This window comes from Nomia melanderi, chromosome 13, assembly GCF_051020985.1.
Source record: "Nomia melanderi isolate GNS246 chromosome 13, iyNomMela1, whole genome shotgun sequence".
Taxonomy (NCBI): domain Eukaryota; kingdom Metazoa; phylum Arthropoda; class Insecta; order Hymenoptera; family Halictidae; genus Nomia; species Nomia melanderi.
Genome location: NC_135011.1, coordinates 5,474,454 through 5,500,846, shown reverse-complemented (window position 1 = coordinate 5,500,846; position 26,393 = coordinate 5,474,454). Strand labels below are relative to the sequence as shown.

At 39.8% G+C, this 26,393-nt stretch overlaps 1 protein-coding gene across 8 annotated transcripts in view; it reads right to left on the bottom strand.

Annotated features, from left to right (window-relative positions):
- Nucleotides 1–26,393, bottom strand: part of Gprk2 (G protein-coupled receptor kinase 2) — an 87,734-nt gene that overhangs the window by 4,695 nt on the left and 56,646 nt on the right. For all 8 annotated transcript variants that reach the window (XM_031969898.2, XM_031969896.2, XM_031969899.2 and 5 more), the window contains 3 exons: nt 13,904–13,999; nt 6,252–6,609; nt 2,725–3,631 (listed from right to left, as the gene is read on the bottom strand). In XM_031969898.2, the coding sequence (XP_031825758.1) occupies nt 2,725–3,631; nt 6,252–6,609; nt 13,904–13,999 (1,361 nt within the window). The remainder of the gene's footprint in view (nt 1–2,724; nt 3,632–6,251; nt 6,610–13,903; nt 14,000–26,393) is intronic.

Here is a 26,393-nt window from a genome sequence, read left to right as displayed (position 1 = left end):
AGTTGATGCATTGTAGTAAGTATAATATTAACCCCTTCTATAATATCCAGTCAGACTCGCCATGGAAATTTTCAAACGAATTTAGCAAACGTAATTTATTTATTTTTTATACGAATAAAATATTATTTCTATTATCAATCTTTAAGTTTTAGAGTAAACGTAGATAGAGAATAATTATAAAATTCTTTTGTTTCTCTAAATTATTAACGATATATCATCAGTTGAAAGAAATCATAGAACCTGTAGTTAATTATCAAATTTTATAATTTTACTTATGAAATGAAATATTATTTCTATTATCAATCTTTAAGTTTTAGAGTAAACATAGTGAACAATCATGAAATTCTTTTGTTTCCCTAAGTTATTAACGATATAGTTTCATCAGTTGAAAGAAGTCATTGGACAAGTGATTAATTATCAAATTTTATAATTTTACTGCATTAAATCGAATGTTATTTCTATTATCAATCTTTAAGTTTTAGGGTAAACATACTTACAGAACAATCATAAAATTTTCTTCCGCTAAATTATTAACGATATAGTTTCATCGGTTGAAAGAAATCATAGAACAAATGGTTAAATATCAAATTTTTCAGTTTTACTGTACGAAATCCAATATTATTTCTATTATCAATCAAGTATTAGAGTAAACATGGATACAGAACAATCATGAAATTCTTTATTTTCATGTGAAATCAGGTGGCGAGTGAGAGGCCACCTCTCGAGTGCAAAGGGTTAATTAAATCAACTATTCCCCGTTCTGAGCAACCGTCAGCGTAATACGCTGATGCGATCCCGCCGGCAAGAAACAATTTAGGGTACCCTCGTCAGGAGAACGTTACTAGAATTCTTGGTCGTGCAATCAATGCCAAGCGCTGTGCCATTATTAAAATTCTTGGGACGCGGTGATCTTGGTAGCAAAACGATCTCCCAAGCGAAAGTTATTTTAACACGTTGAATACCATGGGGCTCACTGGCGACTCCCGACCAAATCGAACCACTGTAGTTGACGAAATTAAACCATGATTGTTTGGAAACATTTCTATATTATAAATAACGCTGGCTGGTTAATGCAATTCAATCAATATTATCGATATTATATTTTTTTCGAGTATTTTCTACTATGAAATCGTGCGGTGTTCAACGTGTCAATAGTTCATTCGCCAGGGCGCATAATTTGGGTATTAAAGGAACTAGGCAGTCGATAGTTTCATTATTCTGATGTTTTTTTGAACGAGCTACTGCTTTTAAGGAAAATTTTATGTATCTTAGAAGACCGGAATCTAGTATTAACCGTTTGCACTCGAAAGTTTCTTACTGTATAGACGTATTCGACATTTAGAGAGATATTCTTTGAAATTAACATGTCCAGTGCCACGTGTACCACATGTGGTACACGTTAATGTTTGTAACAAAATATTTTTAAGGGATACATGGTCGAGAATAGCTGTATACGTTACAAAGCACCGGAAACATCAAGAAACGATATCAAAATATATAAAATTAAAGAAAAACTTGAATATAACTTAATATTTTATTTAAAAAATCAATACAGTTCATAAGCAAAATATGACCGAAATTTCCGTGGCATGGAACGTGTTGAATAATGATAAAACAGTTAAATTAATAAGAAAGTTACTTTGTTTCAACATGTCACGTATCCATTATACAAAATTTAATTTATGATTCTGTAATATCAAGTGGCGAGCGAGAGTCACCTTTCGAGTGCAAAGGTTTAACCCCAAAATTACAAAATGAAAAACTCAAGATAAAATATTGAATAAATTATCAACACACGAAACATAGAAAACAATTCTGCCCCATAACGTATGCAAGATGTTCCTTTCATAAGTTGCAAATATTAATATTTCATCAAAAAATAATCGATGTCTGTAACAAAAAATATCATCGAGCGCAAAAGGTTGACAGACTGAAGCGCGGAAAAAATTATTTTACAAAGGCGTAGCATGAAGGTTGGAAACGGCCGCCCTAACACGTCGACTGCCACGGTGGTCACCGGTGACCGGCGCTTCGATGCTCGAAAATGATTACAATAAGAAAATTGCTATTGAATGAAAATATTCGAAACATTAACCCTTTGCACTCGAAGCTTTTTCTCATTGATATTACCAACAATTCGAACTGCTTCTAATAGAAAAAGCATATAAAAATATAAATAAATGATACGCGCATGAAAATAAAAATCATAGATGTACTTTACCGTTTTTCATCGATTATAGATATAAATGTTATAATATATTTAATGACAAAATTGTAGTTTGTAGTGACAAACTTTTAATTTCCCCGCCTAACAGTCGCCACCTGATTCTACGTAGCAAACTTATAAAATTTTCAATTCAATATCAAACCTTGAGTAATGTATCATAAAACGAAGTAAAATAGTTCTGTCTCTTAATTTATAGAAGATAATTGTGTTGCGAAATCGTTAATATTTAGTCAGAAAGCAATGAATACTTGTAATGATAAATATTGTCGAGTGCAAAGGGTTAATTATTTCTAATACTATTTTCCTGTATTACAAAGGAATAAATCTTGCCATAACGAAACGCTCGAAATTATGGCAATCAACGTGCCAAAGTCACCTCCGAAACACCGTAAAGGCAACCCGAAGGAACCACGCGTCCAACCACGCGATAATAAGCCCTAACCTGAACACCCCTAAACAACGACAATGTGGAATCGATTTGAACGACACCTACTCACATCCGGCACAAACGGCGGTTCCCACATACCGGCCTCGACTCTCTTCCAGTTCAGGCACTGGAAGAAACTGTGGAGCTTCACCTCCTTCGCCCCGTGCCTGCCGCACTTGCACCCCAGCCTGTTCTTCGGGCTCTTCTTGAGGAGCTGCTGGCACAGGCTCTTCGCCTCCTCGGTGAATTTCGGCGAGTACCTTTCCTGGTCCTCCTTCACCCGCCTGTTGACCTCCTCCCTCTTCACCTTCTCCTTCCTCGCGCGAAACGGCGCCTGGCCTTCAATCATCTCGTACAAAAGACAACCGAAGCTGAACCAATCTGGCGAAAACGTGTACTTCTCATTGTCGATCACTTCCGGCGCCATGTAGCCCACCGTGCCCACCCGACCCCTCACCATGTCTCCCTCGGTGATCTCGACCGCCAGCCCGAGATCGGAGATCCTCACGTGGCCGTGATCGTCCAGCAGTATGTTCTCCGGCTTGCAGTCCCTGTACACGATCCCCTGCAGGTGCAGGTGTTCCAGGCCGCACACCACTTCCGCCGCGTAAAACCTCGCGCGGTTTATATCGAAACCCGGCTCGCCGCCCATGTTGTAGATGTGGAACTTTAGGTCGCCGCCGTTCATGATAGTCAGCACCAGGCAGAGGGCGTCCTTTGTCTCATAAGCGTACGCCAGCGAGACGACGAACTTCGAGTTGATCTTCTGGAGGATGTTCTTCTCGATTAAAACCATCGCTTCGCCCTTTCGCTTCTTGATCCGCTTCTTCTCGAGCTTCTTGCACGCGTACATCTTCCCCGTAGCGCGCACCTGGCACGCGCACACCTCGCCGAAACCACCCTTGCCGAGCACCCTGTACATGCGGAACGTCTTGTACGTGACCGGCTGCGCCTCCAGCCATTTCCATTGGAGGTACCTGGAAAAGTTCTGATGAGCCTCTGACGTTGGGAATCGTCGTCCTGGCTGGCTGGGGTTTGCGGAGGGCGGTGTCGTTTCGCTGGATTATTGCGAAGAAGGTGCCTGGAGACTTTTCGATGCTGCGAAGTGTGACGCTGCTGGAGTGTGTTGTTGAGGAGTGTGATACTAGTGGATTGTGTTGTTGAGAAATGTGACACTAGTGGATTGTATCGTTGAGAAATGTGACACTAGTGGATTATACTGTTGAGAAATGTGATACTAGTGGATTGTGTTGTTGAGAAATGTGATACTATTGGATTGGCTGTTGAGAATGTGACGCTGTTGAATTGTGTTGTTGAGAATGTGATGCTGTTGGAGTGGTTGTTGAGAAATTGATGCTGTTGGAGTGTGTTGTTGAGAAATTTGATGTTATTTGATTGTATTGTTGAGAAATGCGATGTTGTTTGATTGTGCTGTTGAGAAATGTGATGTTATTTGATTGTGTTGTTGAGAAATGTGATGTTCTCTGATTGTGTTGTTGAGAAATGTGATGCTGTTGAATTGTGTTGTTGAGAATGTGATGCTGTTTGATTGTGTTGTTGAGAAATTGATGCTGTTGGAGTGTGTTGTTGAGAAATGTGATGTTACTTGATTGTGTTGTTGAGAATGTGATGCTGTTGGATTGTATTGTTGAGAAATGTGATGCTGCTGAATTGTGTTCATGAGAAATGTGATACTGTTGGATTGTGTAGTTGTAATGTTTAAGGTTTTTGGGAAGACTGATGTTTAGAGTCAACGCAAATTGTCTTCCTTTGGTTGTTAAGTATTTGCTACATTGGACGTTACCTTGTTAGATATCAGAATATAATATGAGTAAGTTTGTGTAAGGTAGGAAATGTATTTTGCTCATAAGAGTCTATTTATGAAGGTACTTAGGATTCTTAAACCCTAGTTGAGAACAATCATTAAAAAACAATGAACTGTGAAGTTTGATAGAATCTACCAAGCTTTCAGCACTGGTATTTCCTACGTTCTGAAGCTAACAATACGAAAATATTGAACGCGATCTAATGCTGATCATTTTCCTCGAGGAGTTTCCTTTGTATTATAAATAAAAGATGTTACACAGCAATGACATTCATATTTCACGAACATTCGCATTTTATAAATTCCCCGGCGAAACAACGCAAGTCTCTCCGCGCGAAACAAAGTAAATAAACTCCATTCGCGGAGGATGAAAAGCACTTCAACGGCCCGTCGTTAAAGATTCCGACCGTACGAGCAGAATGGTAATAAACATGTTTCCGTTAGACGTCCAGAATCGACGAGGAAAAATATGAACCAGCGTGCAATATCGTATTTCAAGGAAACATCCGGCAGGAATAACGAGTCGAAAGTACCGAGGAAAACCGGCGGGGAAAATGATGCCGAGATAAACTCGTAGGAATGTCGCCGGCGGAAAAATGGCACTTTTAATAATGCCGCGGCGGCGGCGAACGGGCCGCGCGTATTCTTCGGATCCGCCGAGCGCGCGGCGCGACATTCAGGGAAATCCGAAGCAGGAAAACGTTTCGAAAGATTTCCTGCGCAACGGTAATGAATAAATGATGCTCGTAACGCGTCGAACGCCGCGTGGGTTACCGGTGACCTCCAAACGAACTCGATTACCGCAATTCCTTCGATTAAATGATTGCAACAAATAAATGAAATATATTGAATAATCGAAGGAGGTCGCGTTACACATAATTTAAGACTTCACGGGGAATGTAACCCCCGGAATCACCCCTTGCCTTGCGACAGTGAATTAGCCCCGTGATTCCGAAATAAATCTAATGAAAATGGAACCTTTTCCCTCGATTCGAAAGTCAGTACCGTACTTCTGTCTCTAAACATTCGATTCTAATACAAAATTTCAAAACTGAAAGACTCAATTCACCCTTTAACCCCTTGCCCTATTTCTCAATTGTGATTGATACAACTTTCATTAACGTTTATTCTACACTTTATTCTATTGTTCCTAGAAAGTTACGCGTTCATATAAATCGCGAAAGTAGTAGTTTCGAAACCGAAGTATTACAACGTGTATTTATTGCACGAACCGAAATCGACTTAACTGTTACTAAATAATATTAAAAGAATTCGGTATCAAATTTCGGGTTCCGTAAATCTAGCGTTAATATAGGAAAAAGAGAAAAACTGAACGCATATTCTGTCCACCCCCGCTCTAAAATACAATCGATATTTTACTGAAACCTCCACGAGTCTCACATTGTCGCAAGGCAAAGATTCAACACACCAAAAACCGAACTTCCCAAATCAATTACCAGAGCACTCGATTCAACCCGCGATTCACTAGCAATCAAGATCTAAGACTTCGCGCGCGGCGTCCTCCGTTTTCCCAAAACTAATCACTTCGGCGAGCGAGCGCCTCGAACAATACCGATCGCCCACAAAACGAATGCCAAAGGCGAGAGGTCAAACGGCGCGACGTTCTCCCCGTAATGAACGCTCAGCGAGAACCGCGACGCCTCGCGCATTGTCCGGCATTCAACGCGCTAATGACCGTCGAGGATGAAAGTGGCGGAGGGTTGTCGCGAAGAAGAGCGCGTTCGCCGCGAGGATCCGCGCGGGACTTTTACCTATAGAAATAGAAGCTAGTTTGGAAAGCTGAAAAAGGCTCCCCGGCCAGGAAGTTCTTCACGGTCTGCGCGATCTCGACAAAGAGCTCCTTCCCGCCGGTGCTGAGCCTCTCCTCGCACTGCGCTATCAGCGAGTCGTTCAGGATGTCGACGACCTCGGAGCCCTCCCTCTTCAGGTACTGCTCGAACAGGTCCTTCGCCAGCTCGGTGCGATTCTCGTCCATCTCGATCTCGTACTTCTCGATCGCGTCCAGAAAGAGATTGTAACGATGGTAGGCCGGCTTCTTGTCCTGGCAGAACTGCCTGAACAACAGCCGGCCGATCGGCTGCTGGTCCACCACATAGCTGTACCTGATGTCTTTCGGAGGGGGACAGGTACAGGGAGAGAGAGACAGAGAGAGAGAAAAAAAGAAAGAATCCGGGTCATGAATCTGGTAATACGGTTTTACGAGCGGCCGTTCGGGGAGTCCGGTAAATTTTCATGAGGTGGCGCCTAAATTCATGGCGACCCGGCGGGACTGTGCGAGTATGCCTTCTGTTTACTTCTAGACGGCCTTCTTTTTACATTGCTCCCTTTCTTTGGTGATATTGCGTCGGCTGGATTTTCGTCGCGAATGTACAGATTTTAACCGTTTGAGTACTATAGCGCTCTTGTGTTGTGCCAAAATTGCGGAGAGAGCGGAGGCGCTTCTATCAGTATCAATTATAATTTTCTTACGTTCTTCAAGAAATAAATCGAAGTGAATTTATTTGAGTAAATGTTATTTTTTGATATTTTTTTGTAATAGCACAATATTTGTGATTTCATTGGATAAGTACTCTTATTAATTTTGTTGCGTACACACCGAATCACTTCCGCAATTTTGGTAAATATCCACAAAAGTTGTTATTATTTATTTACTTCTTTTCCTTCTAATTATTCATTTCTATTTTTCTTATTACTCTGAGATTGGAAAAATTGAACGATCGCACTGTTTCACCTTTTGAACTCTGTAGGCTACAATATTGCACCAGTTCTAATATTAACCCTTGGCACTCCAGGTTGTTTTGTAATCTATCAGCAACTGCGACTAATTTTTATAGTATTCTTAGGGAAAACGAGAAATGCTATAACATTTCTTCGATCTATTTTCCTTCTTAGTACAAAATTCGGTTGTGTGGAGAATCGAATAATTTTAGGGTAGTTTCTTTAAGATTCATTAAAATATTTAATATTATAACTACTGCAATATTGGAGCCTACACAGTTCAAAGGGTTAATAATTTCAATGAATCTTAAAGAAACCACCGTAAAATCATTCGATTTTCCGCACATCCAAACATTCTACCAAGGAAAATAAAATATCGAAGAAATGTTACAGCATTTCTCATTTTCGCTGGGAATACTATAAAAATTAGTCAAAGTTGGTGATAGATTACAAAACAATCTGGAGTGCTAAGAGTTAATATTAGAACTGGTGCAATATTGGGGCCTACAGAGTTCAAAGGGTGAAATATTTCAATGAATCTTAAAGAAACCACCGTAAAATCATTCGATTTTCCGCACATCCAAAGTTCTACCAAGAAGGAAAATAAAATACCGAAGAAATGTTATATCATTTCTCATTTTCGCTAGGAATACTACAAAAATCAGTCACAGTTGCTGACATATCACAAAACCTGGAGTAGTAAAAATTTGTTTTCGTAAAAATAGAAAAGCGTAATTCAATTTCTAAATCGAAACGAAAGAAACGCGATCGCGCCGCTTGCCGTTTTTCGACCGGGTTCTCGCAAAAACCCGTGGGACTCGAACGGTTAAAAAAACCAGCCCGAATTCCGTTAATTCGACGTTCGAGCACAATGCAAGCGTGTTCGGCGGCCGGTTTACAATCGAGAAGCGGGCGAGTCGCGAGACGCTGACACAATTCGTGCCCGACCGTGAAACGGCCGGGCGCACCGCGAGGAATCCCGGGAATTAATTTCAATCGGGCCGGCGAACAGCGAAATTTCGATCGTGGATTCACGCCGTAGAAGTTGGCCGCGCCGCGATCCAAGCAACACGAATATTTCCCGGCGATTCAATTAATCCGCCATCGCCGAATCCCACGGTTCCCGCCGTCGAGCGTTTCGCAACCGAGTAAGTAGCTATGGGAATCGCGAAGACATTAACGCGACGCGTAATTATAGGGGCGAATGGATCCCGAGGAGCAGCGTAATTGCAGTTTTGCTCCAAGCCGGCGGATTCGGTGTCGTGCGTCGTGTACAACGGGTGTCCAGAAAATCACCCGCTTTCGATTAACGCTATTCATACCGCGAGCAGGCGAATGACTGTTTTTGAAATTTCGATTAGAATTTCCTATAGACAACGTAATTGAATCTGTTAGATGAGTTTAATTAAGATTAATGAAGAAGATTGTGGTTATAGTTGTTTTTAGACGGTTGCCTGAGTGTTGACACGTTTTCATTATTGAAATAAATGCTGATAGCGAACGTGTTGAATTAATAATGTCCCATTAAGACTTACTTTTTATTTGCTAGGTTGGTCGGTAAACACACACGAAATTGTAAAAGGTACCGGAATAAGTGTGTCTGCGATGAGTAATGAATTTTATATTAGATTATTTAGTTATATATTCAGTTCCGTCTTATTCTGGCTTAATACTTTCGCAGACGGTCATTTTCTCGCTCGTCTGAAACTGTAAGCTGCTTAGGAAGAAATAAGTCTGAAGTTATTTGCCGCGGACTTATGTCATTGACAGCATTATATGAAGTGTGAAATTTGTTTCGAAATGTCCAAAGGATCGTAAATATATATACATATATACATTCAAAGATTTTGAAAAAAATCAATAAATTTAACAGTAGAACCACAGTACCAGTAAAAATTAGTTTCAATGCTCTTATTCTATAATTACTGACACCATAAACGCCAAATACATAAAACTACTGGGAAAATAAATATTTCTAAAATAGAAAATAAACATTCTTTTACATAATATAATAAATATCAATAGAAAAAATTGTATTTTTATAATATTTACAAGAATGCAATATAATTGTTATAAGAATCACGTATTAATCATATCAACCCTCTGCACTCGAAGATTTTGTAGGACTAACAATTAAACGATAAAATAATATTTTACGTAAGACTATAATTTTTCTGTATCGAATCGAGTGTCGACTGACAGTCACTTGATTGAAAAGGATTACTTGCAATTAGTGGTTAAAAGGAGCTTTCAATCGTAAGCCTAAAATCGCTTTGAAAAATTCTGTTGACCAGTCGCGAGCGTAAAACGATCGGTTACATACTTCGATTTCGACTAATTCCCTTATGAATGCTTGGTAGCGTTGTTTAGGTTCCGACTGTAAATACGGTCGCGTTTCCGTTTGTAAATGCGGTCACAATTTGGACGGTGTGTGTGGTCCGGTATTCAGTTGCGACTGTGGTCGATGTTTCGGTTGTAAACACTGCTGCGGTTCGATTATGAGACTAGCTGAGGTCCCGCTCGTAAACACAATTATGCATTCGGTAGGTATTAACAGACATTAACTCCAATTTTCCGAAGAACCAATCAACACGGAGGTAAAAACTTCAATAGTCGAGTAACTTATCTTCAGACTGTTTTTGAAACTTGAATCGATGCTTTATAGAAATTTTTCAATTTTTACTATATTCTTCGAGAAATAAATCAAAGTAAATTCATTTGAATAAATGTTATTTTTTGATATTTTCTTGTAATAACACAATATCTGTGATCTCATTAGATAATTACTCTTATTAACTTTTTTCCATTTTTGGTAAATATCCACAAAAGTTCAGCATCCAAACGGTTAAGAAAAAACCCGGAGTGCCAAGAGTTGAACAAAACAACATTCGCTACACCTCGATTTACAAAACGAACGATCGACCCAACACGATACCCACAAAACGTCCAATTACCGTTTTGTCCGCTCCCGTCTCGACTCCCCGAATCATTCCTCACTCGCTGCTCGCCCCGGCGAGGCTCTCTCGGCTCTCCGAACGCCCGAAGTTCACGCACAGCGATACCCCGGATCGCAACAGGCGAGAAGAACGGTCCGTAATTGATCGGCCGAAACGGTCGATTGAATCGGCAGGTATTAATCGCGGGACGTGCGTCGGTCCGTGAAGCGAATTCGATCGGAGGAGGTCGGAGACGGTTGGCCCCCGTCCCCTCGACGACGACAGAGCGATCGGTCATTACTGTTTAATTAACCGAGACAACAGAGCCCGATAGCTTCTTATCTGACTGGGTGAACGGGATAAGGCAAGGACGACGCCGCCGCTCCCCGCTCGTCCGTTCCCCGCCGTGAGATTCGCGGCGACGTGATTCAATAATCCGCGGCGAGGTCAACGGAGGGGTCGCGCGTTGATTAACCGCGGGATCCGAGGACGAGGGGGGAGCGGCGCGGAAAGAAACCGAGTTCCATCCCGAGCGGGCGGACGAGATATCGTGCCCCAGTTTCGGGAGCTGGTCGACGGCTCGGAAAAATCGAGGACGCCGCTACTTTTCCGCGTTTTCGAGTTTCAGACGATTCGTCGGGGCTCTCTTTCCGCCGGAGACCGGGTTAGCTTGCGTAAACACGGTTGCTAGGGACGTTATCGGAGGCGGGAGTTCGCAGAGATGACAGTTTGCGTGAGTGGAGTCTCGCTTGGCTCCACGCGATTTTGAAGAAAGGTGAAGAGTAATGAGATGAATGGAAATGTATAGTTAGAAGGGGAAGATTGTAGTGTTTGTATACGTTGTCTTCGGGTTATCACAATCGTAGATTTTATTTGACAACGGCGTCGACTTATGTTATCGAAGTCGAAAGGGAAGGCGAAGTCAGAGACGAATGAAGTTAATTTGATTCTAGGAAGCTATATGCTGGCACTTTTGGGGGGTTAACGGGAGCTTCAATTCATCCCTCTGACCGCTTTAAGCTGGGTTAACACTGGGTTTAGTGAGATTTTTATATACCTGCTCTAGGGACAAGGGTAAAATTGACCTGCGACGAAATCGGAAGTTTTCTTGGAAAAGATACATTGATCTTATTAAATTCTGGGATGTATGGATAAAAGTGATTGCAAGTGGCAGAAAGAATGTGAACGGTTTCTGTAATTTCTCTAACGAAGTTCGAAATGGAAATTACTTAGGTGAACGTGTTAACCCTTTGCGTTCCGAATTTCTTTTAAATTTTTTCCTTGGTATCTTTGTCTTATTGTGATATTTTATTTGAAATGCATTTGAAAAATAGAGTTTGTAGAGAGCAGTGTGAAGGATTCTTTTTATTAATAATATTGAAAATAACATAATAATATAGTCTATTTGAAAAATACTTTGGCAAAGAAGCACAGCTGTGAATAAAACCACTTGATTTAACACAGCAAAACTATGAAGTTGAATATTTAGTATTTCAAACGAAACTTTGTATTGCTATATGAAATAAATAAATAATAGCCTTGTCGCCTAATTTATCTGTGAACTACCGTTAAATTAGTTTCAAACAATAGCGTCTATATCTCGTTGGAAATGTAGAACATTTCTAGTGAAAACCTTCCGAGTGCAAAGGGTTAATAACGAATTTCTAAGGGAAAGATTCAAGTACTTCGATCCGATCAGTACCGAGATGACAGCAAGAATCTCAGGAACCGAGAAGGAAGAGTTGTATTCGCGATCGGTAGCGACGCATAGGATTTATCGTCGTTTGAGCTAGACGAACTAATAGTTGCCTCGGTAAACAGTAGATGTCTCGGATGGAATTCATGTTTTCAGTGTTTGCGCGGCCTCCGCAGAGAATTTGCGGAGAGATTCCCCCGGATTAGGTTTGATCGTTCAGCGGCCCCTTTGAATTAACTAATGCTCGCAGTTTATACCGTCGAAACGAAATTCCGCCATATTGGAGGCGGTGGATCAAATCGGTTCCGAGCAATCGATCAGGAACACTTATGCAACGTTCAATATCAATATACCATCGCTACGTCCAATATTAACTCTTTGAACTCGAGGGCTCCGGAGCAGAGCCGTTTAAAATTGATCATTACAAACTGTGAAACTTTATTATTAAATATGTTACAACGTTTATATCCATAATCGATAGAAAAGGCAATGAAATATATCTATGACTTTTCTTTTCATACACATATCGTCTATTTATATGTTAATATGCTTTTTCTATTAAAATTGCTTGGAATTGCCGGTAATACCGATGAGAAAAAATTTCGAGTGCAAAGGGTTAAAACGTCCCTACAACATTAACATATTCGTTTAAAACAAACTAACAATAATTTTCATATGAATCTTAAATAATCTTTTAACATATTCAAATATACTTGAAGCTACATTAACGAGACAATACTCCTTAACATACATAAAATAACTAAATAATCTGTTCAACGAGTAAAATATAAATATACTCTAAAACAATCGAATTACCTCGAGTAAAAAAGAATAATTAAGTTCACATTACTCCGAATAAAAGTAACAAAAGAAATAATTGAGTAAAGAAATGAAAATTCTACGGGTCAGCATAGACCCAGCCGTCGCTGGACGACAATAGTTGAACTAGATTCTTCGAATGCACAGAACGATAGTAAAATTCAGAATAGAAATCAAACTGTTCTTCTAAACGTTCAACGCGATACTGAACAGTTAATCCGAGACATCTTTAACTACCTATAGATTCTCGGAGAACCAATCGAACCCGTCCGACCGCAATACGCTCGATATTTTAATCGATGTATCTACGCGGGATGTAGCCCCCCGCTTTATCCCTCTTATCGGTGTCTACTTATTATCGTTATCACCGGCGGATTAGAATAGGCGGATTAAATAACGTAATACCGGGATCGTCTCGTTAACGAACACGCTCGGCGTTTAGCGTAGGAATACACGTTTAGGTGATGCGCGTGTGGGTACGGTGTGCACATAGCAGCAAGGGTGAACATTTGCAGCCGAGTGGGCGTACACACTTTTCAAAATGACTGGAGCGGGTTCTAAACGAGAGAAACTGGATCGTTGGAGTTGTCCGCCGGTTATGTCACCGAGGAATATGCTTTACACGCGTGGACACGCCCTTTGACGTTCGTTGCGTTCTCCGACAACGATTTCAGCGAGGATGTAGGTACATATTAATTTTAAATAACAATCAGAATTCATTAGAAACGAAAAATATTTGTCCTTTAAGGTAGTTAATCCGCTGCGTCTATGTAACAAGGTTTTAGCAACGCCCACAGTCCCGCCTCCTCGCGTTCGGCACGCCCACTAGCGTTACGTTTTAATAAACACACCCACGTTCATCGTGAAGAACGATAGGAACGCGTTAGAAACAAGGATAGGAATGTTTCTGACATTACTCGATGATTGAATCGACGAACTATGTTTCATAAACGTACACAGTCCCGCCTACTGCCTCTTGACTCCGCCCGTTACATGGAAAATAACAAGATAGTAGCGGAGAAAGTAGAAAAACTCGAGTGGACAACGTTATTCGTTATAAGTAGAATGAAAGTTAGCGTACTCTCTCAATTAAACATTCTTTTAAAACATGTAACAGTTAGAATCAATCCGTTTGCTCCGCCCACGATGTAAAAGGGCGTAGGAGAATAGCAAATAACGTGTCGCTCGTTCGAATACGATCAGAATGAAAAGTCTTGTGCGTGTAATAACTCACCGAGCTTATCTTTTAGGCCGATGCACTGGGAGATGTGGGGGAACTGAAGTATCTTCCGCCATTTTTTGCTCTTACCCTTGTTGCTGTCACCACCCCCTGGAACCAAACGAAAAGAAGAACAATTAACAACGAACGAAAAGCTGCGCGACCCCGTCAACCGTAATTAATCTTTTATTGATCGGGTGATTTACTCAAGGACACCCCGAACCACGTGACCACCGTTTTCGACGTCTGAGACCATTCCTACGGTTCCACCCTTCAATGTCACACGCACTCCTCGACATACGACGCGTTTTTTCGCTACACGCGGTCTACTTCTCCATGGGCTGTAACAAAATCCTCCTACGGCGAGACAACGTTCCCATTCTACAGAGACACGGCCAACGGGAGCAGCGTTACGTATGATCTGACAGAGATCGAAGATAAAAATACTTTTTCCATCAAATCCCTTTCCACGCTGTAAATCATTTTCCCTTGTAACGAGAGAATGTTATCTTCGATCTCCGGTTCGTTAACTGGAATACGATGGTTCACAGAGCTTTCCTATCTCGACCGTCATTCGATATTTATTGAAATATTATTTTTATGAACCATGCTGGACGGCACGGTTAAATTGAAAGGAAAATGGAAAATATATTCATCGAACGCATGGAAAATATTTCACGTTGCAAGAGTTATTTTATATGGATAAATGATATATCTCTTGCACAATTTTTACTCGTATTTGTATAAGAAATGAAATTCTATTATTTTATTAAATTGAGCAACGCAATCGTACGTTCGAATGAAAGATTGATTGTTAAACGTTTATTATGTAATAGTCTTCGCTAATTTGAATTTTCTAAGATATAGTATTTGCCATGTATTTTTATGTTTAATGAAAATTTTTCAAGGAAAAATGTCGAGAAAAGTGTAAAACGAAATCGTGGAGTACTATGCGTGACGGTTTTGTCTAGACGCGCGAAGGGAAACGGTTCCGTAGTTAATCGATACGCGAGCGAGCAGTTCGAAATAGTTTTAGAGTTCGACTAACCACAGGTGAAGTGGCACGGTTCCGTTTTGTGAGCCCGCAATTATTAGTTTTCGGAGTTTCGACGGTGTCGAAGTTTAAAGACCGTGTATTACCGCTTTCGCTGTTCGAGAAGACACTCGAGTACAATTAAAATTCGCGGAAGCGTTTAATCATTCGTGACTAATTAGTAACGCAAAATGTTGGCGTTTTAATAACGAAGTTCGGAGACGTAACTTCTCGGGGATCAAAGTTTTATACAATTCCACTTTCTACTGAATAGATGATACATATATTTTTTACTTAAGTTTACTTGTAAATATAACGTCTGTGCGAAGAAAGAACTAAGAAGATGTTATTCTTTGTCTTTTTCGTGTTTCTAAAGAGATTTCCATATTTTAAAAATATAATAAATTTGTTTAATGATAAGAAACGAAGGATTATGATGTACTTCGAAATTGATTGATAAAATTGATGAGTATTAAAAGTAAATTGTAATATTATAACAGTGACATGTAATTCACATTAACTTTGTTAGAACTAATAAAAAAAGAAAGAAAAATCAGAAATAAGATCCCATGTAATGTTTAAAATAGAAGTGTGAAACATTTAATAGGAAAACAAGCGAATGAAGTTTCTCTCAGCCCTGAGAACATTAAAACAAAATTTAGAATACATAAAAATGCAATCCTACAGAATTCCAAAGAAAACTCCGTAAAAGCTGGAATTCTATATAACATTTAAAACAGAAATGCGGAAATTTCAACAAATAAAATATATCTCGCCCCTAGAAACATTGCAAACCAACGTAAAAATATATAAATAAGAAATCCTACAGAATTCCGAAAAAAACACAAAAGCTGGAATTCTATTGTACATAACATTTAAAACAGAAACGAGGAAACTTCGATCAGAAAAGAGAGCAGCGAATAAAATATATCTCACCCCTAAAAACGTTAAAAACCAAAGTAAAAATATACAAATAAGAAATCCTACAGAATTCCAAAGAAAACTCCGTAAAAGTTGGAATTCTATATAACATTTAAAACAGAAATGCGAAAACTTTGATCAGAAAAGAGAGGAGCGAATAAAATACATCTCACCCCAAAGACATTTAAAAAAAAGTAAAAGTTTCTAAGTAAGAAATCCGATAGAATTCCAGAGAAAACTCCGTAAAAGCTGGAATTCTACGTAACACTTAAAACGGAAATCTGCAACAATTCGAAATAATGAAGTTCTCTCGACACGCGAAGTTCAAGCGTCACGAACGACAAACTCGAGACACGCTCGGACTCCATTCCGGTTTAGCGAATCCGAATTCCGCGTCGAATGGACGGGTTCGAGCCGCGGCGAAAATTCCCGCAGTCTATTTCATCGGGAACGGCTTCAACAAAAGAATCTCATCTTCGATTTATTCCGTCGGGCGGTGTTACCAGCCCCCTCGCGCCGCGAATTACGGCGCAGCCTGCGTGAAACTCGATTGTATAAGTGGGTTAACGTCGTCTTTCGTTCGTCGCGATTCAAGCGCACACGCTCCAATCAGCTTCCAGCTGCCGAAGGATGCCGTTCTCCCCCGTGAACATCCACGTAGACGGGGGCGAAAGGGGCGGGCTCCGCGAGGGATGAAAATTTCGACGGACGTCGATCAAAAATTTACTTCCTCCGTTGGGGAACTTTATTGCACGAAAAATATACTATAAACTTCATCCGCTTCTTTTTCATTTTAATGCGAGAACTTTCCACGTACTCCGTCGGTTTTATATGAATTACTCGTTTTACGGGCGACTCTTTTAATAAAATAGGTTTACGCGTGTATTGTCCGCGGAATAATTAATCTTGAGGAATTTACCGAATTGGTTTGGACTTGGTTAGTGGAGGTAAAGAATGTTTTTTTTTAATATGATGGATAAGGGATGTTTTTAATTTTGAGAGGGGTTTGCTCGGCCAATTGGAAAATTGAACTTGAATTTAATGGACGTGGGTACTCTTCGGTTCGTGTTGAGTGGAGGGTAATATTATTTTGTGCTTATAAATGTTATAATTGTTATATCATAAATATTATAATTACTATAAATATTACGAATGCTGTAAATCTTATAATTATAAAAATTGTAAATACTATAACTATTACAAATCTTATGAATATTGAAAATTACAACTCTCGAGAAACGATATCCAACTTCCCCCTCTTCAATCTAATTAACTCCCATTCCCCGATACTCCTCTTACCCATCCTTAATTCCGAAAACCCCGATAAACCGCTAGCCAAACAATAAACGAGGAAAATAAAAGTGCCTCGGTCCACTGCGAGCGGTATCAGAATACCCGCCGTCAAAGGATTAACATCGTTCCGCGCTCGTAAATACCGAAAGACACTAAACACGCGCGCCCAAAGCAAATACACAGCTCCGTTCCCCGTCGGCAACTGATTAACAATAAAGCCCGCGTGTGCCGGGCACGCGAAATAAATCGCGGGGACAATCGTAATAAAGACATGGCCGAGCGACTTTTAATCAGAGCCGGCATAAACGCGGCCGCGGAGCGAAACGGAATTGCCCGGCGATGATTTACAACGCCTCCATTAGATTTTTAATTGCCGGCGCATGACTGTGTGCGCGACGGTGCTCGCGCGGAACTAGATTGTGCAAGTGGGTTAACGTCGTCTTTCGTTCGCCGGCGAGCCGCCTGCCTCTCGCTCTCCAATCGGCTTTCGACTTTCGAAGGATGCTCGTCACCGTCAAGAGCCCGCCGCTACGCTTCGTCGGGGGATGCACGACGGGCAGAAGGGGCACGAAAATTTCCTCGAAACGCGCTCGTCATCGATCGACGCCGAAAGGGCAAGGAACCGGGAAAACGGGGAACGCCACCGCGGTTTTCGCGGATTCGCGAGCAACCGATTGCTGTCGGCTCTTGACGCGAGCGACGTCGTTTCCTTATGGTAGTTTATATATTTTGGGTATTTTCTCGAATAGATACGTACTTCTTTTCTACTGTTAGGTCTTGCCATAAGCAATGTCGTTTGTTTATGGTAGTTTCCATATTTTGGGTATTTTTAGAATGAAAAATGGCACTTTTCTCGAATAGATATATACTTTTTTTCTATTGTTAGGTCTTGCCATAAGCAGTGTCGTTTGTTTATGGTAGTTTCCATATTTTGGGTATTTTTAGAATGAAAAATGGCACTTTTCTCGAATAGATATGTACTTCTTTTCTACTGTTAGGCCTTGCCATAAGCAATGTCGTTTGTTTATGGTTTTTTCTAGTGTGAAAACTTTAACTGTTAATTGTGTTTGATGAGTATATTTTGGATACTTTCAAACTGAAGGTAATGGCACTTCTTTTGATAATTAATTACTTAATTTTTCGAATAGATATGTAATACTTTTTCTACTGTTAAGTCTTGCCACAAGCAATGTCGTTTGTTCATGGTAGTTTCTAGTATGAAAAATTTAACTGTTAATTGTGTTTGACGAGCATATTTTAGTTATTTTGAACCCGAAAATAATGGTACTTTTTTTGATAATTAATGACTTCGTTTTTCGAATAAATATTCAATGCGTTTACCATTAGCTCTTTCTGGAAGTAATCTCGTTATCATATGGTAACTTGTAGCTCAAAAAATTTATGAAAATACACAAGATAATGCTACTGTCTTCAACAATCAATTACTTGGTTCTTGTTTCATGCACTCATATTTCTAATAAACGTAGAAAATCAGTTGTCTACTGAGACATTTCCACGATCGTGTGCACAGCAGCAGTTCGATCCGCCGGTGGATAGCCGAAGGGTCGGTTCTCCCTTTCTTCGATTAGGGTTCGAAACGGAGGGTTTGATACAATTGGTCGGTGGAATTAAATACAGGATGATTCAGAACTGACGGGGAATTAGCGAAATTCGGTAGAGATCGTTTGATAGCGTGAGATTGGCTACGTGATACGTGAGAAGCGAAGATTCAACCCTCCACGAAGCAAGCTGGATATCTTATCCAATTCGAATCGCTGCGAACTTTACTGATTTTCCTTGCATTTAATTGTATTCACTCGTAAAATATAATTCTAACGATCACGCGAAGAATAAACGAGTTTCAATAAATACTTCCATAAAACGAATGGGCTCTCCCGTGAGCGATTCTTGAAATATTACGTTCCTTATTATTAAAATAATATTCAAAGTAATAAAAGAATTAGTTAGCTCGTTAACCGAATGATATCACCGTTACATAAATTCCCGTGGACTCAATTAAAGCTGAAAAATAACAAGCTGAGTTGAATTGAAGTTGTAATAAATGCAAGCTTGATGCAATTAACGCTGCAACAGGCAATACGGAACAATTAAATTCAACGGCCTCAAGATAAATAAATAAGGTAACGATAACTATGTCAAAAATACTGTGGAATATCATTAACTCGTCACTCGTTACCCTTAATTGACGAGATGTATATACAAGACACAATAAAATCAAATGTTTCAAGCTACGATTTTAATTCATTACTCTTTACGACGAACAAAATCAATTCCTTGATAATAGGAATGTCCCCACAAATCAAAGTGTTCGTGTAATTAGGTCATCTCGCAAGTAATTCTTTATATTACTTTATATCCCAGTACCTTCTTATATTACTTTAGAACGTATTCTTTAATACCATCTTCGGAAGTAGATTAAAAGATTGATGAGAAAATTAATCGAGACATGGGAGAGATCGTGTTCAACGACAGAAAACACGAGTATTACTTTTTTACGCTAGAAGAACGCATTAAAAAAAAGGATATTACTTATGGAATGACCTAACACATGAATAAATGTATAATCTGTTCGACAAACGCGGACATCCCGAGATTTTTGCTCGAACCCCGGCATAATTTGCATAAAATTTGGGCAGGCGAGCGTGTCCGGAGTGCACGGCGAAAGTATTCGAGAAAATAATCGCGCGAGGTCCGCGGAGTGCACGGTTCATTCATCTTTGAAGCGTCATAAGCGTATTACGGCATCGCAGCCAATGGCTGTGACGCTTCCAGCCCGAATACATTTGCAAATTAATGAACGAAGTTAATTCTGGGACCACTCGGCTCCTCCATGGCCTTTGTCGGGCACAAAGCTCGCGACTCGCTGTCGACGATGGAATGACAGTGGCAACGATCGATTCCCAATTTTCTCATCGTCGAAAATTACGGACAACCGAGCCGGACACGAAGAAAATTGAAAAATGAATACATCTCCCAATTAGTCAATCGAATCACCGTCCCAATTAGGAAACTAATATCGTTGGGAAATTATTCGTTTGACATCCGCCAGTATCGCACGGTGACAAATGTCCATTTCTGTCGTCACGGTCGTTTCTTTGAGATACTCGAAATATTGAAATTAATGAAATTCTCATTGAAACAACGAAATCACCGTTAACGATAACGTAGGTTATTACGACAATTAAATTTAATTCCCATCGATCGGAGAATACAAAATTCCAGATTTAGGTGATATCAATCCGCCATTTTAGTACAAGAAAAATGCTCTGCGTTTAAACCTGTTATCGATTCGTTAAACAAAATCGTCGGATGAAACGTCCACAAACGCAACAATCTTCGTTCGCATAATTATTAAATATTCCACTTCTGTTCCACCTATGTTCTTCGGCGCGCCACGGACACAACACGACCGCCATCTTGAATACGCTTAGCCCACAGAATATTCCTTTCAATCTTCCTCCAACCGCAATAAATATTTCCTTAATTTCCCTTCGACCGTCGACTTCATCGTAAATAACCTTCGGACCGATCCCCCGAAGAAATTAAACAACGGATAAAAAAACAAATGGACGCTTCGCGGTGCCAATAATAGCGTATGATACAATAACGGCGCCAATAATGGTCGCCGAGACCATAAAGATACCAATAATAATAATAAGAGATACACAACGACAGTTTCCGAGAAGCGCGCGCGCGTTACGTACGTTCCGCTTCGGATTTAATATTTCTCGTGCGATCCGAAGTGCGTCAAGTGGGACGTGATCCTTCAAAATAATCGTCCGCGGCATTTTCGAGCCCCCGAATGCAACCAGGTCACGTTTGCACCTAACGGTACAGCAAAGTGTATCATCGATCTCTTATTATTGTCACGCGAGCCTCGCTTTTTCAAGCGGTTGCACGAGGATTGCGCTCGGCGCGGCTCTCGGTGCAATAATTCTCGCGATGTGAGTCTGTTCGAGGGCTAATTCGGTATTCTTAACGCTTTTCATTCTAATGGCCACTCTCGATGGTCACTTAACACATCGTCGACCGGCAATTTTACGCAGAAGCTATTTAATGTCACCGGTTATTCATTAAGTAACACTTGGTTTGGTATTCATCGTGCAGTTTATTCTATTGTTCCTAGAAACGTTGATATTCGTTTATTTAGATTTTGAAAATTATTGATTTAAAAATGGATAAGTGGAATACACATTCGAACCCGTCGAGACATTTACTAAATAATGTTTATAAAATTCAGTGTGCGTCAAATTGACGCGTTCCGTGAACCGGGCGTTAAATACGAAAGTGAAACGATCTAAATGAAACTTCAATATACTTTATTTATCTTATGTATAGTGAATTGAAATGAAACTTTGGACGTACCTGTTACGTAACTTTGAATATTTTGTTTCTCCGATATCTTGTATTGTCCTATGTTTCGAAAATTGAAATGCGAGTGGAGATACGAGTTAACTCGTGACCGGCCAGCAATGTGTTAATTTAATACATACAGGATTACAAAATGTCATATTCAACCCCTTGCACTCGGAAGTCTTCGACTAGATATTTTTAACCCTTTGAACTCTGTAGGCCCCAATATTGCACCAGTTGTAATATTGAATATTTTAATGAATCTAAGAAACTACCCTAAAATTATTAGATTTTCCACACATCCAAATTTTGCACTGAGTAGGGAAATAAAAGATTGAAGGAATATTATAGCATTTTTCATTTTCGTTAGAGACACTATAAAAATTAGTTGCAGTTGCTGATAGATTAGAAAACCATCTGGAGTGCAAAGGGTTAACATTTTCCAATGAGTTATGACATCTTTCGAGACGAACTGAACGATAGAACATATTAGTAAAGAAACAAAGTTATTTAAAGTTATTATTATAAACTGGTGCAACATTGGAGCCTACAGAGTTCAAAGGGTTGATATATCTACCGAAACGCTGTTGAAGTGCAAAGGGTTAATTACCGTGTCGTATGGTATTCGAATCTCGTGCCGAAACGCGATTCGCGGTGCAATACAAATCCGTGGTTCGACGAAACTGAAAGTACATTGACGGATTGACTGTCGATGAGTTTCGTCGGACCGTTTGGAATTGGCAAGAATCGTTTGTAATCGATACTGACCGTTGCGACTCGAGTAGATACAATGTTCGAAGAATCAAACAATCATTCGCCTTTAGCCATTTTAAATGTAATTTAACGTCATCACGAGCTCAAATTAGTTTGTTCGTACATACAGTATTTTTAACTTAAAAAATCATTCACCATTCAGATCTAATCTATTCTACATACGATATTTCAAAAAGAGATCCTTTCATTCCACTTGTTTGATTTATATCGCTACAAACTGCTAAGAAAATATGTATCATTTTATTCGAAAAAAATTCTAGTTTCGTATATTTCGCAGTCAACAATTTCAGAAACCGAAGATTCTAAAAGAAAATTTCACGAAAATCAAAGGGAGTGAAGCGACCGTGAATTTCTTCAGGAAACATGGAGACTTTCCAAGAATCATTCAACGAAGGCTGCAACTCCGAATTCGTATTGGACAGTTTAGAATGTCGATTGAAGCGGAGAAAAAAGAAATCCGCTTCAATAACCATACTTTCCGCAACAATAATAAACGCGGATCTCCTCGCGTCCATTGCCAACGCGTCAGTACCGTCGATTCCGCCGTCGTCGACGAACAGTCGAAAACGGAGCACGTGCGTCGTTCGATTTAAAACGAACAGCGCGAGTCCGTGCTTAACGATTCCCATTCACGAAAATATAATCGGCCGTCAATCATCGAAATTGATCGTTCCCAGCGACTCGACGGTTCCTTGAAATATTCCGCGCGAAATATTTGAACGAGCGTCGCTCAACGAACCAAAGAAGCAAATACAATATGTGTGTTACACGTAAATAAAATATATGTGTTATTCACTCTTCAAAATGAGGAGTAGAAGATGAAATGTTATGCGCGAGGAAGTAATTCAGCGTTTCAGCAATAAAATTGGAGAACTTTTAACCCTTTGTTATTAATTTTTTAGTATCATTTACTTCATTCGTAAGAGAAATACTATCTAAATATATGAAGAAAACATTGATAGAGTGAAAGAAAATTTATTTCACCTAATAAAGTGTGGAAACATTTTCTTGCGACACTCTGTAGGTGAGAAGTAAATCACGGGGCAAAGGGTTAATCGTTTCGACCCGCGAACGATTCATATGTGAGAAAATATGAAAATATAAGAAACTAAGGAAATTTAGAAATGAAAGCCAAGCATATGAAAGTTGAAGAAGGATGTATAAAAATATAAGAATCCAAACAGAGAATATAAAAATATAAAAATCCAAGAAGAAAGCATGAAAGTATACACATCCAAGAAAATATAAAAATCCAAGATGAAAACATGAAAATATAAACATCTGGGAAAACATAAAAATATAAAAATCCAAGATGAAAATATAAACATCCAAGAAAATATAAAAATATAAAAATCCAAGAAGAAAACATGAAAGTATACACATCCAAGAAAATATAAAAATCCAAGATGAAAACATGAAAATATAAACATTTAGGAAAACATAAAAATATAAAAATCCAAGAAGAAAACATGAAAGTCTAAACATACAAGAAAATATAAAAATCCAAGATGAAAACATGAAAATATAAACATTTAGGAAAACATAAAAATATAAAAATCCAAGAAGAAAACATGAAAGTCTAAACATACAAGAAAATATAAAAATATAAAAATCCATAAAGAAAATATAAAAGTATAAAAATCCAAGAGGAGAAAATAAAAATATAAAAATCCAAGAGAATATAAAAATATAAAAATATAAAGAACCAAGGAGAAGACACGAAAATCCATGAAAAAACAATTAGGAGCACGGAGGAGAGTAACGAGCTCTAAATTTCCCATTCTTCCGCATTATCTCCCCGGTCGTCCCGCGATGTTTACTCTCTCCGCCTCTCGTACCGATCGTTTATCCTCGTCACGTTTACGATTACGATGGAAACGGCGCCCCGGCAATTAACCCGAACGGGTTCGCGGTTCTTACGTAATTTACGGGCGGCGCGTAAACGCCGCTTGTCCGCGCGCTCTTATATATATATTTATAAAGTTCAACCGTGCCGATGCGATTACAGGCCCATTGACGTCGTCGGCGCATCACGCGAACGCCCATTTACCTACTTTTCAGCTCGCCACGCAACAGGCTTCGCGGCTACTTCGACACGCGGGGATGCGCCTCGGGCACTATGCTAATTAAAATTCGCTTTTTCTTCGACCCTTTCTCGCTGCCACTCCCCTTGCTCCAACCTTTCCCGCCCTCTATCGCGCTAATTTCGCGCGCACGAGCCTCCTAGTACTTCGCGCCGACAATCTTTCATCTGTTCAATTGATCTTTTGAAATTTCTCTGTAGAAACTGCGAGAGTGCGTCTATGGAGACTTTGTTGTATATGCGTATAGATATTGGTGATGAAGTTTTTATGAGAAAGTAGAGATGTCAATTGTTTCTGTCGAGATAACGTGGTTATAACATCAAAACTACCAAGTAGTTGAATTGACTTTTTGAAATTTCTCTATAGAAACTGCGAGAGTGCGTCTATGGAGACTTTGTTGTATATGTGTGTAGATATTGGTGATAACAAAGGTTTTATGAGAAAGTAGAGATGTCAATCGTTTCTGTCGAGGTAACGTGGTTATAACATCAAAACTACCAAGTAGTTGAATTGACTTTTTGAACTTTGCAGTCGGTTTTTCATTAGAAATATTTGAATTCGTTCGATGTATCACACTTAGATTGAGGGACAAAGCTATTTTATTTCAATATTTCTCAAATTGATGCATTACACGAGGTTTGATATTACTGTATCAAATGGTGAGAGTCACATCTCGAGTGTAAAGGGTTAATCGATTTAGAGGGTTAAACGATGAACGCCACTAAACCCCACAAAAATCTCCAACGAATCCTACGCGAACAATCGAAACGAAACTCGGGGAATCACGTCCAATTACGATGCAACCGCAATCATCGAACGGAAGAACGCGGCGCCATTTTAATCAGCGACCGCGCGGTATCCGTTTCCGCGAGCGTTCGCTTAATAAGTAGCCGTAGTTCTAAGAAAATAACCGAAGGAGAGAGCCACGCCGCGCCGTACGGGTGTGCTCGCAGGATAATCGCGTTAAAGACCAGTATTTTCACGAATTTATTCTCGCCCCGGCTCGAAATTACGTCGGCCATTAGAGTCTCGGCACGGTCCAGGCCCGAGAGAGCCCGCCGCCGCCGCTGCCGTAACCCGGCTTATATGCAAATGGTTTAATGGGAACGCGCACCGGCACAGAAGCCCAATTAAACCGCATACTTTACGTTGTTACGTTCCTTGCTCTTTGTATCGCGCAATAAAGCGAGCGGACCGTAGGATTGACACGCGTCCGCGCGCGTGCACACTGCCACCCGGTAATTGCGGGCCTGTCCGAGCCGATATTATAGGAGAAGGGGTTGAGACTCGAGCTACCAGGCCGGTCAATGTGATCTGTTCCTGATTTTGTCCTTTAGAATTATTGAAGATTAGAGAAATTACTGAATAACCTGATTTGGTAGGAACTAGAATAAAAGGCAATGAGAATTTGAATGAATACAGTCTTAGGTCTTCGGGTGAATCAGAGGGAGTTAATTGAGACTGTAGGTAGTTCTAGGGTGAATCCCTTGTTTTATGATTTATTTCTCGTCTGTGATCGATAGAACTAGTTTGCTGTTAATAATTTATTGGGAAAATACAAGTGTTTTTTTAGAGGAATGATTGAATAACCTGATTTGGTAGGAACTAGAATAAAAGGCAATGAGAATTTGAATAGTCTTATAATATCTTCAGAAGAGACAAAGGAAGTCAATTTGACTGTAGATAGTTCTAGTGTTACTTTGCTCGATGATTTATTTCTCGACTATGATCGATACTTTACTATTAACAATATATTGAAAAAGAGAGGCAAATTTTAAAGACATTGTATTTCTATGTTTGATCTGAAGTATAATTACTGATAACAAGACTAATATTCAATTCTGAATTCAAAAGGATTGAAAAGTATTTACCCTCGGTAAATTCTCTTTAAAGTTATCACGAATCTGACATGTTATTACAGGGCAACGGGTTAAAGAAAAGAAAAAACAATTATCGATCAACGACCAAGTGTTCTCCAAGTTGCAACCAAGCGCAGCAACAGCAACGCGTTCAGGAAGCCGGGCTC